Source organism: Lagopus leucura, unplaced genomic scaffold, assembly GCF_019238085.1.
Source record: "Lagopus leucura isolate 7727_CA_CO unplaced genomic scaffold, USGS_WTPT01 Super-Scaffold_1, whole genome shotgun sequence".
NCBI classification, from domain to species: domain Eukaryota; kingdom Metazoa; phylum Chordata; class Aves; order Galliformes; family Phasianidae; genus Lagopus; species Lagopus leucura.
The window spans coordinates 22435712-22455255 of NW_024962250.1; the positions used below are offsets into that span (position 1 = coordinate 22435712).

The 19544-nt window shown below is 41.3% G+C and overlaps 2 protein-coding genes across 2 annotated transcripts; one reads left to right on the plus strand and one right to left on the minus strand.

The window, feature by feature from the left end:
* The first annotated feature begins 19 nt into the window (after positions 1-19).
* On the plus strand, positions 20-2412 carry LOC122175771 (SRA stem-loop interacting RNA binding protein). Its single transcript, XM_042863707.1, has 4 exons — positions 20-144; positions 257-315; positions 809-916; positions 2281-2412. Exons 1-4 carry the CDS (start codon positions 60-62, stop codon positions 2338-2340), a joined length of 312 nt encoding a protein of 103 aa, XP_042719641.1. The 5' UTR covers positions 20-59; the 3' UTR covers positions 2341-2412.
* Positions 2344-19319, minus strand: SNW1 (SNW domain containing 1). Its single transcript, XM_042863694.1, has 14 exons — positions 19240-19319; positions 18565-18718; positions 16261-16422; positions 10949-11044; positions 10748-10854; positions 10024-10128; positions 9861-9930; positions 9073-9138; positions 7729-7845; positions 7264-7405; positions 5534-5630; positions 4363-4480; positions 3181-3344; positions 2344-3102 (listed from the first exon to the last, which is right to left on the minus strand). Exons 1-14 carry the CDS (start codon positions 19251-19253, stop codon positions 2898-2900), a joined length of 1617 nt encoding a protein of 538 aa, XP_042719628.1. The 5' UTR covers positions 19254-19319; the 3' UTR covers positions 2344-2897.
* Positions 19320-19544: the final 225 nt, after the last annotated feature.

The window sequence follows — 19544 nt, forward strand, 5'->3', positions numbered from 1 at the left end:
TCGGACGGCGCGCGCGCTGCCGAGGCGGGGCGGAGCGGGGGAGCGCCACAGCTCACAAGATGGCGGCGGTGCGTAGGGCAGCTCGGCATTCCCGGCGGGTCTTCGACATCTTCGTGGCCGAGGTTCCCTGGACGGTGTCGAGCAGTGAGTGCGCGCCGACTCACTCCCTCCCCTGCCGCCCCCTGCACTCGGGGCTGCCGCGGCTCCGTCCCCTATGGCGCAGAGCCGCGTAACCATGCGTCCGTTTTTCCCGCAGAGGAGCTGAAGGAGTATTTCTCCCAGTTCGGGTCGGTGCAGAGGTGCCAGCTGCCCTTCGTAAGTATCCGCCGTCGGCCCCCGCAACCCCCCGGCGTCCCCCGCTGCGCCCGGCCCGCGGGCTCTGCCCTCCTCGGCACCGGCTCTCCCAGGCCTCTCGGGGTTCACGGCTGCCGCGGGCTTTGAAAGCCGGGTTGTTGTGGCTGAACCTGGCAGGCGCGAAACGACCAGCGTTGTTTTTCTTACAGACCCAAAACAGAGCGTCATAGCGGGCGCTCTAAAGAAAAAATTCCATCCCTGCTGAAGCTCAGGCGGGGCTGCAGGGTCAGGACAATTTGAGACTACCAGCCCTGCTTTATTCCATTGTAATAGCTCGTGCCCCCTCCCAGCTGTCAATGGAAATACGTGTTGTAAAGTATGAAGCAGACTTTTGAAACAGTTGTACTGGTCTCTTATTTCTGAATCCTTAAACAGGACGTGGATAGAAAGCTTAACAGCCTATGTAATAAAAACTTCCTACAGTAACCAGCTTCTTCCCTTAATCTGTAACTAGGACAAAGACACAGGCTTTCACAAACGTTACTGCTGGATTAAATTCTCATCTCCAGAAGAGGTTCAGAACGTGCTCCAGAAGGACTCCCACATACTGGAAGGCGCCAAGGTAACGGTTTCACTCCTTTAGTGCAGTAGCGTGCAGAGTTGGGTCTTTAATTCTGCTCCCTAGTGGATGCTGTAATATCAAATTAATGCCATACTTATTCAAGTGAAATTAAGCATTTTGCCACTTCAGTATACTTTTAGTGTTTCGAAAATTATTTATAGTTATTCTATTGTCTCAGCTTGACTGCTTATAGCTGTGTAACTGTAATAGACCCACAGAGAGAAACCATGTCCAGACATAAAGGTCTTCCATTATGCTAAACTAAAGGAACACAGATGTGGTAAAGTTCTTCAGGAACTGCTGTACAACCCTTTATCTATCTGTAATAAAGTTTTCTGCAAGCAGACTCCAGCATCAAATTTGCATTCTAGGGAGAGGCTGGAATGTGACAGAATACAAAGCTAAGCTTTTAAACCAGTGAAAACAAGTGACAGTGCAGTGACAGCTGGAAGCTTGCTTTTGGTACAGTCTCTAAATAAGGTGAATTACTAAGGGGATTTTTATTGTAGACTTGCACATGCTTCAGCTGGCCTAGCTAAAGAGCAACCAGCAGGCTGCTGGAGCAGATATTATCACTTAATGACTTTAAATACACATTATGAATTTGCCCTTATTGTTCTGACAAGCAGTGTTGAGTACAGCCAGTTTGTAAGAGACTTCAGGGGGTCTTGCAAAGTGTTGATTATGGTAAAGCATTTTGCTTCAAATGGCTCGTCCTACAGAAGCCTTTGTTCGTTGTGGTTATTTTATGGTGTCTTACAGCTGGCCTGGGAGGTAACAACAGTGCAGAAGAAAAGCAAAGCTTCAGTAGTAGTTTACTGAATTCGCTCTTAAGATGCAATAAGCCAGGCAGTAGGCTAATACTAGGTAAGCTGAGTTGAAAATAACAGGATGTTATCTGTAGACAATTACCAAAATAAGTACTGTGACTACCACTGGTGAGTCTTTAGTGTGAGATTCTCAATGTCTTGCAAAATGTGCTGCATTTTACTCTTGAAGTTGCAAGATATCCATATTTGCTCACCTACCAGTGAAGCCATGGACTGTTAACAGGAGGTACAAGAGCTAAAATGCTGCTTTTTTAGAACAGAAGGCAGTTAGTTTTTTTTTTTTAATAAAAAGACAAGCCTCTCTAAAAGCAGAACATGAGCACTTCTGTTAATTCCACTTGAAATTCCAAACTTTTAAGATGTGTTTTGCATGACCACAGCTAGTCTTATCAGTAAATTTTATTTAATATTCCTTCCAGGACTCAGCAGCTGTCACTATAGATCTCACACATTAAGGTCTTCCATATAAACATTCTAGAAACAAAAAGAAGTCAAAGTTTCTTGCCTAATGTGAACGATTTCCATTGTTTTCAGCTATTTCTCAGACAACAGCAAGGTAGAAGATACCTTCAACCAAAGAGAGAATCAGTGTGAATGAACTGTGGAAAGAGGCTTTATTTCACTAAATGTAAAGAAACTGAAATAAAGATTATGGAGAAACTGTGAGTATTGGATTTAAAACAGAATCCAGCTGCTTCCCTTCCTTGTTCAAATAAACTATGGAACAACACAGAAACGCAGGTATAAGCTCTCTAGCATCTATTACAACATGATACAGTAATTATTTACAGTGGGAGAGCTTGTAACAAATGAAATAAAAGCTTCAGCTACTTAATAAAACCATGGTGGTGGGAAGGGGCTACATTCTTACCCTGAGATGCTGGGCAACAGGGAATTAGCAAAGTCAGAGAACTTGCTATAGAACAGTTCCCCGGTGAAACATTTCCAAGCAGTCTCCATTCTTCATAGGAAACTCCTTGGTAGAGGAACTAGTGTGTGTATATACATCTCCACACAGCAAAAGAGTTCTGAACTGCTTCTTTACATGGCATCACCCTATATACCTCTGTGATATTAAAAACACCTTTTTTTTTTTTTAATGAAGTCCAAGCTTGTAGTCCGTTTCCTTGCTACTCAAGGTACAGAGGCACTCACTCCTTCCTCCTCTTTTTGCTCTCGTGCTCATGTTCCTTAGGGCGGCTGCTATCAGAGGGCCGTTTAGAACCACCGTGTTGCTTAGCTTCTTCCAGAAACTTGTCCAAACCAAAAGGATCCTCCTCAAATTGAACTGGTCCGTCTCTGCCTCTTCCTCTGGTATTACGGTCGGAGTTAGAAAACTCTTTGTCAGGAACAAACCTGTGGGAGAAGATATTATACTCCAGTGTTTGGGACTTCAGAACAGTAATTAAGAGTATTTTGTTTTTATTTTCTTACCTATTGGTCTTAATTCGAGCCTCTAGGTCATCACCATACATATCCTTATCAACATTTTTACTTGGTCTGTAGATGTTTTGAGCCATATCTTTGCCACTTCTCCAGGGCTGGTCATAAACATTATAAATCTCATCCTCTCCTCCAGCAAAGCCACTATCCATACCCTGTGAAGGAGAAAGGTGTACAGCTGTATAATGCAAATGAGTGCCAAACTTCAGCTACTTTATTTTAACATCAAGATACGGGCTTGCTGTCATGCAGATATAAAAACATGCTATGATATGATTTACTATTATTTCTATCAAGTTCAAGCTCTTCATATGCTATGAGTGGTTTTGGGTCTGAGATAAAGTCCAGACAACGTAACACCATGTTTACAAGCTTCAGTCAGGACTACTTCTACACTGCCAGAAAGCAGCAGGAAGGACTGCAGGCCATTCATATTTCAGAATAATCCATCATCTCAGTCTGCCCTGCAAGTACAGCTGGCTATAAAAGCCAAGTGCAGCCATACAGAAATGCATATTAATCAGAATTTCTGGCAAATGTGATTTAAGCCGACTCATCTAAATCACACACAAGTTTATGTAAGCCATGGAAGTAGGAGAGATGCCTGCTTGCTCAGTTCTGATTTGTCAGCTCTCCCTTCTGCCTACAAGTCTTCCGTTACAGGCATGGAAAAGAACGACTGATACGCTGCAGGACTATTGTGGGACTTCTAAAAGCCTCATCTCTCTTTTTAATCTTTCAATAGTAAGAACTTCAGGGACAAATGTTTCTGTTGTCTGTATATTCAGAAGGTTTTATATTATAAACAGTAATGAGAGTGGCAACTATTTACTTGCTGCTCTTTCAGAGCACATTCTCCTTATTCAATCAGTACAATTACACAAAAGAAAGCGAAGCTACTGGAACTTGAAGGCAAAATAGCTTTTCTCTCCTCCTTTTCTCCCCACAGACCCAATCCACTTTAGAACAGTTACACATTCTGAATATCCCAATGGTTGTTGCATCAGCTACAGAGTAGGGAGATTAGCAGTTTGCTACCCATTAAGCAGAGATTCCTCAGAGCTCATCCACACCATCCATTAAAACAAGGCCCCCTTTGGACTCCAGCTGTGCCCGCTGGAACGCGTTTGCTTGTTCTCACAAAACTACACAACTGTGACAAGGTATTTTTACCTTGCTCTGGTTGAACAGCCTCTGGTCATACTGGACTTCATTGGATGGCCTGGGGTTGGGTACACCTAGTGCAATGACTTCACTGATATCTCTGTTTTCATTTCTCTGCAGCTTCGACCTGAAATGAAAATTCTGAGTTTTATTAAGTCACATAAGCCTTTTTTGTTTTTAAAAAACATGCTCAATTGCGACCCGTTTCTCTATTAGTAGCTCATGATTTGCCCCAGATACCAGATTTTAACTGGTACTGTTTCTCACTAGGTAACATTTAAAATTTGTCTCCTGGCAAAGGAGACATTTGGGAAACTTATGTTCAGGCTAAGCATGACATTTAAATTTACTTTCCACTGTCTGCAATTTATATCAAGCTGATTTGGGCTAAAATGTCATTTTTTTTTGCACAAACTAGTACAATTATATTCTTGAAAGGCTGGGCAATCTAATTTTAAGATATTAGAGATTTTAAGCTCCAGAAACCATTTGTCCTCAAGAAATCTAGCTTGCACAAACAAGTTACTTCCGTTTACATTCACAGATCTAAACACATTTTAAATGTACAGTTTCAAGAAAATTCTACTGATTATATTTCAATCTCACTGAAAACACAGGTATCAACCTCCTTCTGCGAACATGGTAATAAAGTCTGAATATGCTGAGGATCTGCCAACCACCCAACCCTCTCCTCCCCCAGAAGGGCACAAAAAACCCCACCCAAAACACCAACAACAAATAAATAGTGAAAGTCTTCTCTTTATCTGGAAAAATCAAAATTTCTTAAATCAGCCATGTCTGACTGCAGATAGTCTAAGCTTAACTTTCCAAAGACATGGATTCTACAAACAAGTGCTATATTAATGACTAAAATTTACCCCAGGCTAGCCCCACACTTCCTTTTAACTTAGAACACTTATTATACATTCATTAAGTGTTATGGTTGCAATCCAACTATTTCCTGTATATAGCCAGCGACGCTAACAGAGCTTGAAGCCCTTATCACACAACACTCCCATAGTCTAACTCAGTTATACCATTTCATACCAGTGAGCATCTCCACAACGTAAAATCCAGGTACTGATGCCAAGGAAATGGAGAAAGCTGTATGCAATAGCTGCCATAGTGGGGAATCCTGTATCAGTACAGTAATAAAGCAGCTTCTTTGTTTGTGACTCACCTTTTATCAGGAGCTGCCCTGGAGAGATTTCTGTCGTGCTGTCTCTCTTTGCGCCGGTCATGTCTTATTTCATCTCTTTCTCTAGCTTCTCCATCCTCTGAACACATGCAAGATTGCTTATTACAGACAGCTACTGAAGTCTGAATTAACTACAGCACAGACACTAGCACAGTGATTCAGTTCAATATTCATTTCCATAAGAGAAGTGACCCTCATAACTGTATGTTAGGTGTTAACTAACCGGACATAAGGAGAACAGTAACTTGCTCACTTAAACATACTTGATAAGAGACCTACAGCAGACATACACAACAACTATGTTTTCTGAACTTTAAAGAGCTCAGAATTTTTGTCATTCTACAAATTAACACCCTAAATACCTGCTGATGATTGTATCAGACCCTTTTCTGTGTTACACGTTAGTATAAAAATGCCATTCATACACAGGCATCTTGAAGAACATTCTGTAACTCATTATCACCAAATCTCTTGGGCTGGAATACATCTACCCCTGCTCCAAGCAAGACGAATGCTGAAATCAAACCATATTGCTCTGAGCTTTCCCCTTCAGGTCAGGAAACCCTCCATGGATAGACATTCAACCTCTCTGGACAACCCATTCCACTGTTTTTTTTGTTTTTGTCCTGATGGGAATTTTTTCTCCTACACTGTTTGAAGTACCCACTTGAAATTTCAACCATTAACTCATTTTTCCGCGGTGTAGCTGCTGATCTCTCCATAGGAAGCCTGACATCAGGTTAACACCAAGCTCTCTGTTCTGCAGGCAGAACACACTTCATTCTCTCAGCATCTCATCACGCAGATGCTCTGCCCACCCGGCCATTTTGGTGACCCTCCACTGCAGTCATTCCTGTTCATCAATGCCTGTCTTGAACTGAGAGTCTCTTAAGTGGACACTATTCCAGATGCAGTCTAGCACATGACCAGTAAAGGAAAAACAACCCTGTCCTTCTGGCTGCACTCCTGCTGATGCAGCTTAATATGCCCCTAGGAATACTGCTGCCAGGGCATGCTGCTAGCTTTTCTTCAGCATTTTGTCCACTAGGACTCCCAGGTGCTCCTCAACAGATCTGCTCTGCAGCCTGCTAGTTCTCAGCCTGTACTGCTGGAATCAGATTAGTCCATTTCAGCTGCAATATATGATCATATTCTCCAACTTTAAGTGACATTAAGAGAACTGCTTTGTAAGTTCAGCACCTTGATCTCTGAAATGTCACTTCAATCAAGACATAAGACACCACAGTGGTACAATTTAGTTAGGTTATTAGATTCTGAGCCTGGTAGCCAAAGCTGCCTCTCTTTAAGACCAATTATAACAACATCAGAGACAGAATACTGCATTTACCATCTTTGGAAACTTAAAGATCATTTAGTTCTCATAGACAAAGTCAAAACAAGCCATTCCTGAAAAAGAAATTAGATTAGAACAGTCCATGAAAGCCATTACTTTGTACTGATCCAGTTATAGTGATCAATTCCTCAACGATCTCCTTAAACCTGGGGTTGAAATTCAGATCCCCACAAATTAAGCAAACATGTTGGCTGTTCAAGGAAAGATGTAAAAACCAGATGTTACATTTATAGTTAACATTTGGGTATTTTAATTTCTCAGGTTACTTCTGCAAACCTACGCTTCAGAGAGTGTAAAAAAAAAAAAAAAATCCCAAAACCAGACAACCCCACAGTATCTCAGCAACAAAGAAATGTACCTTTTTCAACATGGGTTTTGATTCCTGCTCTTCTTTCTCTTGCTTTCTGGGCCATTTCTCGGAGCTTTTCCTCATGTTTCTCTTTTTCTTTCTGAGCCATTTTCCTCTCCACCTGGGCACGCATCTCCACAGCCTCACGAGCCTGCACACATATGACCCCTAGTTAGCACCAGATCATCTGTGCTGGAGTTACACAGTAAACAGGGGAAGAATTGAGTCCTATAGTTGAAGTTCAAAACCAGGAAAATATCACAGTTCGAGCTGAGGAACAACAGACATGACCTCCAATAATTTAATCCATGCTGAACCACTGATTCAAACATACTGGGGATAAAAACGTTACAGGAGCCTAGAAGCAGGAGACCAAAAAGCTATGGCTCTTCCCTGAGCTGATTTTCCCAAGGAATTAAACACATAATAAAGGTAAAAGCACATGGAACAGAACAGTTTAAACAACCAACTGACCTTTCTGTCAGCTATATAGAGAGCCTCAGCAAGCTTGGCAAAGTTTTCATTAATGTGAACAGTCTGCAATCCTCTTCCATCTGCAGCCAGCCGCTTGTCTAACGGGATGGTGTAACCCTAAAGGGGAGGCAGGCAGTTACAGAAATTAGCAAGGTTTTTAATAGCAAACTTTATTACATTTATTGGGTAAGAAAACAAACAAACAAAAAAATACACTATCACAGAACTCAGCCAATCATTAATTTACCTCCATGGACTTTCATTAGATGTACTCCAAATTCGTATCAGGCAATACTAAGCTTTCCTCCAATTCCATCCCACCCCAAATCTAGATCACGTTTTCCCTTCAAGTATGAGTGAGAATGAATTTCTGGTTAAGCTCTGCTTTTTGCTTTAAGAATTGCAGGTGACAGCTTTCCTACTCTCTAGGTAGTTTTACCATTTCTTTTTAAAACTCGATTTCCCTGAAATGCTCTCATTAAGAGATCAGCTATTAAGAGATCAGCTGACTCAAAAATGAGAAATTAAGGGTCAAGGCTGCAAGCAAAAGCAAGAGACACTAGATGCCTGCATTCAGAAGCTGAAATCTGCAAGTATCTATAGATATTTTAAGATTCTTCAGATAACTCTACAAAATTTTTGCTTTGGTTTTAGCATCTGTAACCTAAAATTTGATCTACTAATTAGTGTCAGTCCCAGTGATGCAGCTGTGTTGGGGTAGGAAAAATAACATCAGTGCATGCAGCTGTCCTTTCTCCATTTGAAGAGGCTGTCTCACAGTAACAACTGAAGTTCAAGAGCTAGATTGGTCATTGCAGCATGTTCTAAGTTATCATTTCCCTCTGAATGTAAACTTACTGCTGATAAAACCAAAGGTATAAGACATAACTACTCCAACAAGAAATAGCTAAGCTAGCCTATGATAAAAACTAATTAGTATAAGAATGCAAGAAGGATAACTTGCTGGAGATTCAGACAAGTATTAAGAAGAAACCTGCTTGATTCTCTAAGAACTTTCCTTTTTTTTCAGTTCAGATGGCTTTACTGCATCAGCTCCAGAGACTTTGGTTTGCTCCATATACAGCACTATTATGGGGATTTTAACTAATACCATTTTTCTCCTTTCAAAGTGTATAATCTCAGCCATGTATTCTCAGTTCTATACTGCTGTTATTTTGACAACCATGCACCAGAGAGAAAAAAATCTGAGCTGTACAACTGTGTATTCTCTGTGCTGGAAAAAAAACAGTTTATCTAACTCTGGGTGTTTAAAACTAGTACAAAAATGTATGTCTAACAGCAAAGTCTAATATTTGAAAGGTGATTTTATGACGACTTGATTACCTTTGCATTTTTCCAGTTTGAAATGCATGGAGGAATTTTCCACTCTTGTTGCTCTTTCACAGTCATCTGATTGAAGTGAGAAAATAATCTTTAGTTTTACAGCAAAAGGAAATACTGTTTCCATTCTCAAATGCAATTGTAGTACCATTGACATTAATGAGCTTCAGGGCACTCACTGGAGAAAAAGAAAAAAAAGGACACACACACACACAAAAAAAAAAACCAGAAAAACAACCGCTCTTCCTAGCAGGAATTAAATGTTCCTGCATGGTACCTTTGCTAACATAGCAAAACATTATGGTACAGCTATTTAGCTATACCTAAACTTTCACCACACAGGTTAGAACTTACAGTCAGGTTGTTAACATTTGAACATTAAATGGCAGTTCAAGTTGTAGGAAACTGAAGAACCTCTACAGATACCTCTGAGAGAAGATAATCCTTCTCAATACAAGAAATGCCCCATTGTTTTTCTAAGAGTAGAATGAGCACACCAAGGCTAAAGCCTCAGTCTACTCACCCATGCCACAGACAAGTCCTGCAATGCAAACCTACGCATGGGCAATCTACTCTGCCCTTGACAAGTGATGTAGGAGAAGAGGTAGTTTCAGAACTGTCCAAATGAAATAAAAAAAAAGAATAAAAAAAGAGGCTGTACCAGGCACCAAATCTGTCACTTAAAATATCGCAAGGACAGAAAGGAAGAAAAGGTGCATGGAAATGAACTAGATCAATGTACAATCTAGGATTCCAGCTAGAAGTGAGAAGGTAGCTATGGTACTTCGTACCTTTCTACTAGGAGAGTGCATCACAGGTGCTGGAGGAGAAGGTGGTCCACGTGGAATCTTCTTATTAATTCTGAACAATTAACAAAACAAATGCAATCAGAACGTTGTATGAAAATACACTTCAGAATCTTTTATTTGCTATGAAGATGTTTTGAATACCTACTTGAATCTTGGAGGTTCCATGGGGTCTTTCTGCATTTCCACCATCCGAATAACTCTCTGTTTTGCTCCAGAATTGAAGGCAACACCTTGCTGAGATGGAGTGTACCTGAATAAAAGGAAGTGCTTCAGCTTTCTGCAGGCAGCCAGGTATTCCCTTCCTACCACCGTTTTCCCTCAGTTCACTGCTCTGGCTGCATTTTCACTTTATCCATACTAACTAAAGACATTTCCACTGTAAATGCCAGGAGCAAGTAACCTCACAGAGCACACTTATCTATATGCAAGTAATCAATTGCACTGGATAGAATGCATCTCCCCAGGGCTCTATTCTCCTGTTTAAACCTGGACTCATGAAGTTACCACAAATACTAGCTTCCTGATAATTACAAATTCTTTCAACTGAACTTCTTATTTACAGGATGAATCTTGCAACAAACTTTGTTTCAGCTTGAATCTCCCAGTGAGGAGCCTATTTCCAGGACTACATCATCCACAGTCCTCCCTGACAGATCTGTTTTTACTGCTAAGGCAATAAGCCACTGGAAGCACTGCCACTCATGATGCACTCAGACATACCTCAACACACTTCAAACTAAATTATCACGAGCAGGTTAATTCATAACACACAAACTAGCTTCGTAGAACCTCCAGAAGGACAGACTTGAGTGTCAGGGAGCATCCTAATTGTGTACCTAAGCTCTGGTGCATGCACCAGCACTACACACCGTATGTACTGCGCAGGAGCCAGTTTGTCTGCCGCTCGAACTGGCATAGCGGCCGCAATTTTCTGGGACACTGACTTCTCCAAGGCTGCTCTCGTCTTCTCTGTTATCTGAAGAAGAAAACACCACGGTCTGCATCTCATTGGAACACACAAGACATACAATGTACTTCAGGTAAACGAGGCACATCAGTGCATACGACACCTCTCTAATCGTCTCCTCATCTGGTCTTTGCAGTTCAGGATCATCCACATTCATGACTTCTTTTGGCACAAGATCCGTGTACTTGCTGTAAATAATCTAAAAGACAACATGTGTTATTAGTGCTGGAAAACAGAATAAATAAAATTTTAAAAAAATCAATACTTCAGCCCTAGATTAAAGGTTTGATACTAATTAAAGCTTGTACACAAAAATAAATACGTTATATTTACACATTCTTCAGTGACTTCCACAGAACAAGGAAACACTCTTCATCCCAATTTACAGATAAGATAATCACAGAAAACCAATCTAACTGAATACAATTATGGAAATCACTCTTGGAACTGGGATTAGGCACAAATTGCTGCTTCCTTTCCCCACATTTTTCCTTCTTCAGGATCCAAAGCAGACAGAAAATTTGCATTTTTATTTCTGTTTCCAAGATTAACTTAATTTCATATATGCCTTTTTTTTTTTTTTTTTTTTAGCATTTAGATTCATTTCATTTGTACATTCCTGGAAAATTTGAGAAATCTGTTCTCACCACTTTCCCTTACAAGGGTACTTCAGTCTTCATACAATATGCAACTGGGTGTCACTACCTTTGAAGGCCCAAATTTGAAATACACTGAAAGAACGTTGTTAGAGAAGTACAGGGAAAAAGCTCCACTGTGTTGCATTAATGTTGCACATTTATCCATTACAGTAACATGCGAAAGTCTTCAAAGAGTTAAGTCATTATTTTAAGCTTATATGTGTAAAGCCCACATCTAACTAGGAAGCTGACCTGCCTCAGTATTAATTTGGCACACAAAAGCCATTTACTGCTTCTCATCCAACACTGCTAACACTTTAATCCCTTAGATTAGTAACAATGGTGTTGCAGCATCTCAAAATGAAGGAGACATGAAGAGCAGCGTTTCTCTGTGCAACTCTAAATGCAAATGTCTTGCTGCATGAAGAACCAAGGATGCTGCAAGAACTCTGATTACCCCTGAAGGCAGGAGAAGAAAAAAGCCTAAGAGGTTTTCTCAAACCTACCACATGATGGGGTGCAACTGAGCTACATGAACTAGTTAAACCATACAATACTGCACACAAAAGAAAAGCTGCAGCAATGCAGAGAAAAAAAAAATAATCAGTAATACTGATGGAATTTGCCTGGGAATACCAGATTTGTTTTTTTTTTTTTTGTCTCCATCAAAATCTGAAGAACTGATACGACTGCATGTTCTAACTGGAGCCCTTTTATGAGCTGGCATAGAGAAATGAAAGATGTTGCACTGCATGGTTCTTCCAGACATTATCTTATTTTAACATTAATATTCAGAAGTCCTATTGATCCAGGGTAAGGAGACTGGGGCAGTTTGATATTCTAATATGCTAATTCCCTACTATTTTCATGTAGGGAATTTAAAAGGAAGCAAGGGCCTGAAAAGCAGAATAGCCTTCTAGCTACAAATTAAACGCTCAATTTTTGGTACAGACAGGCAATTCCTTTTCTGTTTCAGGCAGTGACCAGAAATCTGCATGCCACATGCCATGAGAAAGAGAACAATTTCACCTAAGTAGCTCATGGTAGGATTTAGCTGTGAGTCACATTCACAGTTCCAAAAGACAACGTACAGAGGCATGTATCTTAACAGCAATTTCTTAATTTAACACTCAGAACATCTCTCCTCAATACATTTTATTCTATCTATCCAGAACAGCCCTGTGTAGCTCTCATCAATCCCATGTGTTGTCAAGAAGCTACTATTAAGTGTGGCAGATTGAATGCCTTCCTCAAATGACTTCTCCATACAGAGCACAGACCATTTCAGAAGCCATCACAATTATCTGGTTGGAAGTCTAGCAAACGTACTATGGGAAATCTAGCAACAAACTCTCAAACCAAACTCCACTGAGAAGGCAAATAACGCTATGAGTAAGGAATGCTTCTGACATTATTTTAGCTCAGTTCATGGTCTCTTAACCTGTCCTATTGCTGTGACAGGAGTTCCTACAAGCGTGGAACCACTCTCCTGTGAATGCTTCAACTGATTTCACAATAATGAGAGTAAACTCTAGATAAGGCTTGTTGCTCTTTTCTTCTCCATTACCATCTAAGCCACAGCCTTGGGCCACAAAGAAAAACCATTCTTGCCATTAAAAAAGTAACTGAGCTAATAGTTCAGTTCCCTTACTGACCTAATAACAACACAGTAAGCAATTACATCCCTTTTTTCTCCCAATAAGGAGACAGTGTATCAGTCTCACCAACCTGCAGGTCAATTATCAATGCTCCAAGCACTACTTCAGTCTGACTTTTGTCAAGAGCACAAGAACTGGAAGAACTCTCAAGACCTAATGACACAGCTAGTGCTGAAAGTCCTTTCTCTGGATAACAGCATGGAACTTCATCCTCAGATATGTAAGGTCATACATACAGATTCATCAACATTATTCAGCATTTCATATCTAGCAGAATTGCAGACTGACAAGCCTTCTGTTTGGGGAAGGCAATCTCAATCATGTCAGCATTTTTCAAGGAAAACTCTCTGAAGCAACTATTTTTTAAATTTGTAAAGGAACAGATGCAAGAGAGATGAACCAGTGCAACAGTACAAACTGCTGACAAGCCATCTAGATGCAGGGTCTGGATGATGGAACTGCTGCCTCTACAAGAAGGCAGAATACTAAATTCAACCTCAAATAAGCCATAAATTGTTGCAAAAGCAAAATCTGCTTCTTAACTCAGACCAAACAAGTAACTCACAGAAGAGCATCAGAAAATCCTTCTTGTTCCTGGTAGTCTGTTAAGTATTTGTTTCTCTTAGCTCTAAGTATTAGAATTGAAGAAATACTTGAATTACAGCTGCTGCTCTCAGGATAATAAAACGTCTGTATGTAATCCTACTAATATGCACTATTGAAAGTGCTACCATACAGAAAGCATGATTCAGCTTATCCCTGATCACTGAAGAATAGTTCCCTATGACATATTTACCAATACTTTATCAGGCCCTCTGCAAAACAAATCAAGCAATAACACTTCTGTGACTTCCAGTGAAACTGTTTCAAATACTGTATTTTCCTGCAACTTTACTCCTCCTTGAATCACAACTCGTCTTTAACCTCAGCGTTTACATCCAGCTGGGTGCAGTTAGGATTAAACTGCACCAGAAGGAAGAGCTGAGGGAAAGAAGCTAGGAAACCCTACTTCTAGTTCAATTGCTAACAGAGCCTGGTTTTGGAAAAGCTACCAGCTATGCCACACCAGTAAGCACGGCCACAAAACGAGAACATCCCTGCTTCTTTACACAAGTGCAACAGACAAGTCGTGTAACAAATGCTGCTACAGATCTTCATGGAACTGATATGACAAACGTTAACAGCATGAAGTTAAACTTACTACCACTCTCCTAGTTTTCCCATAGCACTTATCAAGCTCTTCTTCTAAGCTTTTATGTGACATTCTTTAGCAGATGAAAGCAATGCTGGAGGCACACTACTGTGAAGACCTGTTCTTTACAGTATTGCCATAATTCTGAACCAAATAACATACAGCAGGAGATTGGTCTTTTTTTTTCCCCCTGAAGTTTATTGCAATTTCTAATATTTTTCTTCCAAATACATTTAGATGCTGATGTTCAAATCTGAACAAGCCTATTATATTAAAATTCAATCTGATCCTATAAGTGAATCCATCTCTGACAAAGCTGTAAAGGTTTTGGGTTTAACGATACCTTCCCCTCCCACCCTTTTTATTTGTCCTACAGCTTTCTCCTTAAAACAGGTATGACTGTCACTTCCCATCTACTCTTCTTCTCCACTTTTTTTTTCCCCCCCCATTTTGGGATAAGTAAAATTTCTATTTATCAAGTATTCAGTGTCACAAAATTCTCTTTGTGTCATTATTACTTTAGCATCCTTCTCCTGACAAATATTTCAAGATGCTACATAAGGTCTGATTAAAACCCAGTGTGAGTCCCCTCAGTATTTAGTTTCTGTTTTCTCTCAGACTGCACCCCATCCATATGACATGCACTTTGACTGATCTGAACTCTTTCTTTTCCCAAAGGTGCTGCAGTAAGTTAAGATGCATGAGACAAGCATACACAACTTGTAACGCTTCTAACACTCAGCTGAATATTAGTTAAACATGAAATCCTATTGGCATTAAGTCTGCAACTTTAGCAACTGTAGGATCAATTTAAAACAACAAAAAAAGCCCATTTTAATCAGAGAATCCCACTGATATTCTTCGAATGCTTGCCCTGTTTTTTTTGTGAGACAGTGGTCACGTTCTGCTCCTGAGCATTAAGAGGCATATTACAGACCCTTAAGCTTTTCAAGACAATCTAAATTAAAGGATAAGAAACCAAAATATTATGTTGAAAACAAATATTCAAATCTATCAACTACAATAATCACCACGTTTTCATTTGTTTGAGCTGCCCTATTCTTTACAGGAGATGCTCTCTGTAACAAGGAGTTCATCAAACATTTGGTCATGCCTCATTTCCAGCCACCAACACTTATCAGAAAAAATAAAAAAATTAATGTAGTCCACTTCATTATACTTGAAAAAGCAGAAGTAAGATATTCCACAAAAGGAACTTGAAAGACATCAAACTGTTTCATCAACACTAGTTTGAGCTGCACAAGACAAAATATAACCTCTTTGTTTTTAGAAAGACAACTGCAGATGGGAAATGAAAGATGAATTCCATTAAACTCAGTGAAATCACTGAACCTAACACAAGATTTTCGCTACATAAGCGCCAGCAATGCTTTCTGCTGCAACTTATTTAAAAATAGTAAGTTTCTAAATAAATAATAATAATATAATAAATAATAATTTAGCTTCAAATACTAAATTAGTAAAACACAAGATGCATTTCAGTATTCTGAAAGCTAAACTGTGTCTTCTGACTTTTTAAGCCTCTTTTCTTTCCACACTGAAATAAGGCCATCTGTGACCAGGTCTGCTTTCAATTTCTTGTCTTCATGGGAAAGCCCTCTCATGAAAGCTGTTACGCCATCGATTATGTTTTCCTTAGAGACTCTCATCATTTCTATCTCCTCTTTTTAACTGCAGAACAGCATCACACATGCGGCAACAAAATTCTTGCTCATTCTATCCTCCTAGTCTAAATGCTCACATCTGTCTGACATCATTTCAGCTCTTAAGAAAAACAGGAATGTATTTCAAAGAGGTAATTCATTTGTCTAATGTCAAACCAGTGACTACAAGTCTATGCAACACGTGCAACTTCTCCAGGTACGTGTGTATATGTCACAGTCCACACTTTTGAGATCAGGATTACCTTGTCCTTTGATTGTCCTTGTCGAGCAATTGCGTCGTATTTTATTTTTCCTTCTGCATCCACCTGAACAGCCAAAGCATTGGACATTTTTTTCTTTCGGCCCATATCCAATGGATATTGGGCCACATGAATCTCTGGAAAAGCACCTCCATCTCCAAAATCCTACATAAAAAAAAAAAAAGGTGGGAATGACTGAAAGACAAAAACGTGGTACAACCATAGAATCATATAATGGCTTGGGTTGGAAGGGATCCCTAGGATCATCAAGTTCAGGCAGGGCCACCACCCTCCAGATCTGGTACTGAAGCAGGTCATAACATTTGCACGGGTGAGAAACAGAACAAAGCATTGGATTGATTTTAACAAAATGAAACACTGCTAAAATGCTCTAGCAGCGTTACTGTTCCGGCTTGTAAAAGAAAAGATGACTACAGTTTATGCTTGTCAAAAGGAAATACAAAGACATTCTGCAGGAAACTGTCTAGAATTATTCCTTACTCAGAGAAATTGCTTGTACCACTGGCTAGGGCATGCAGGCAGTACAGCATGACAGGCAGTAAATGATCAAGTACTTAATTCACATGCAAGTTATTAATTAGAACTTCTAGAATTTATCTGCTGCAATAAAGCAACTGCTGAAACATGCAAAAATGAACCACTAGAGATTTCCATCATAAAATTGCTATTCTTGTAATTATGATAGGATAACTAAAATTATGTGAAAAAATTTAAAAAGCTTTCCAACACTCCCAAGCCTGCAGCTCACAGCTTTACAATGGCATGAATGCTAAGCTACCAATTCCCTTATTTTGACACGTGACTTGAAAACTGGACAAGCAACCAATAGTTTGGTGTTCTTAACAGTTTACTTTTCCTTTTGTTCAACTTCTTGCTGTAAAACCATTTAAGGAGCAAAATAAATTAAAGACCTCTTTAAGCAGGCCATCCTGGCTCACTAACACTGAAGATGCAAACAGAATTGGTACACAATTGCTAAACCAAGTTCAGGCTACGGTTTCAAAAGCAGTTCTCCAAAGGAGGCATTTTCTCTAAGCAACACTATTGTCTCCTTTCACCCTTCTGCAATGGCTTTCATTTTGCCCAACAGCAAACCACAGCAAGGAGAAAGGATGGCTGTCTTGGGTAGGTTGATCTCCCACATATTCACCATGAGACCAAACAGCTATCACCACTGCAGCAGGCAGCACAAGCTGAGACTGGAACAAGTGGGCAGAACATTTCTTTCCAAAGCAGCACGGACTCATGCTAGTCTCAAGCGCTCACTGAAATTCAACTTCAGTTGTTTAAAGCCTTCCTCTGGATGCCCCATGTTCAACAGTTAACTACAGAATCAATATTTAAGCATAATCCAGAACTAAATTCAGCTGTCCCTCAGATTTTTCTACATGACCAAATCTATTAAGAATAGATGCTGTTTTTCAATTATGGCATTTCTGGATAACCAGATAGAAACTACACAAGCAATTACTATTCTTTAAGAATTTGTTTTTGTCTATGAGGCAAAAAGGGCAGTCTCTAGTGATCTTTCTGAGATGTGCAGCATTTTCTGGCCCAGCCAGCTGGAAACTGATTGAACTAATTTAAGTGTGTTTTTTTTTTTTCTTTTTCTTCCTCCTTAACATTTAGAATAAGTACTCAAACAGTAACTTTAGTAATGAGCACTGTAAGGAAAAAACTAAACTATGCATTTCATTACCATGACCTTTATTAAATGCTGAAATTCCATAAAACTATTTTATTTTAGACAACCACTAGAACTACTGCTTTAAGTCACCTTATCCAGCACTCCCACACCTAACAAGTTTTTCTCCATTACCACTCCCCAACAGCAGTTATCTTTTGCTACCCTAAGAACACAGAACACCTGAGCATTCTCTTCTCTGCTATGCACCTGTTCACTTATTCCACCTGTAATCCGGACACGTAATTAACAAATAATGATAGAGCGATGGTACAGGCATCATTCTTGGAGGGTCACTGAATTTGCAGACCTTAAATAGAAAGGGGACAGACCTAGTTCCACATTACCATGGTGACAACCACAGAAGAGAAGAAACTCTAAAATTTGCTGTTTACCACCAAACTTTTCAAGTAACTGCATGAACTGGGACAATTTCCTCCAAACAAAGAATGCATTAGTCTGGATGGAAATTCTGCATATAGACCTGCACAGTTCTCTGTAATAATCTCAGGAAACGTGACAGTTTATCTCTACTCTGGAAAAACACACTTTTATCACTGCTAACGCAGCTGTATTAGTACGATGAGAGTTTAAACACCCACCTCTAGTGTCCGCGGTATCCATCCTTTCCGGTAGCCGTACGGAGGAGGCTCCCTTCGTGATGAGACCAGAGCAGTCTGCCTGGATCTCTGAGCCCTCGCTCTTTCTTCTAGCTCTAGCTGGTCTTGGGACAGCTGGGTTGGAGCTGGTAAAAAACTGCACGTCCCCAGACAGCCACCAAAAAAAACGACACATCAAAAGGTAAATCTTAGAAAGGTGAATTCTCACAGACAAACCTGCGAGCAGTTTTCCCCAGGCGGACACCTCGCCACAAAGCCAAACTCCCACGTCCCGGCTGGGCACGCCGCACTCTCGCACCCCCGCCGCCCTCCGCGCACCGCCAGGAAGCGTTCGGTACGGCAGGGCAGGCCGCGGAGCCGCGCGCCCGGGGCAGCAGCTCGCGACAAAGGCCTCGCTCGCGGAAAGGAAAAGCCGAAAAGAGAACAGATACCCCACAGCGGCCCTAATCCTCTCCCTCAGAAAACGCGCGGAGGCCCGCCGAAGCACGCAGCGGTGCGGAGGCCCCGTCCCGCTCTAGGCCGCACAAAGCGGGCAGCGCGGGCAGCTCCCGCGGGCCCGGCCCGCATCCAGGAGGGGCCGCTCGCCCGGCTGCGCACCCACCGCCGCCAGCGCCTCGTCACCGCGACCGGAACAGCGCGGGAGGCAGAAGAACGCACCTGGTGAGCGCCATCTTTGCCAACGCTCACTCGGAGTTAGGCCGCGGGCCGGGGGAGGGACGCGCGCCGCAGACGCGCATGCGCCGCGGCGAGCAGCTGGGAGTTGTAGTCAGGGAGACAGCACGCTGCGGAACGGGCGCGTGCGCGCGCCAACGGCGCAGTGGCTGCTGGGAGGCCCGCGGTGCCCGTGGGGAGGGTGGCGGCTGGCGGGTAGCGCGCGGCGCGGTGCTGCTTTGCGTTGCCTCCAGGCTCCTCGTGGCGCCTCGTGGAGCCGCAGAGCTGGTGAGGCTGCGGGACCCTGTGGG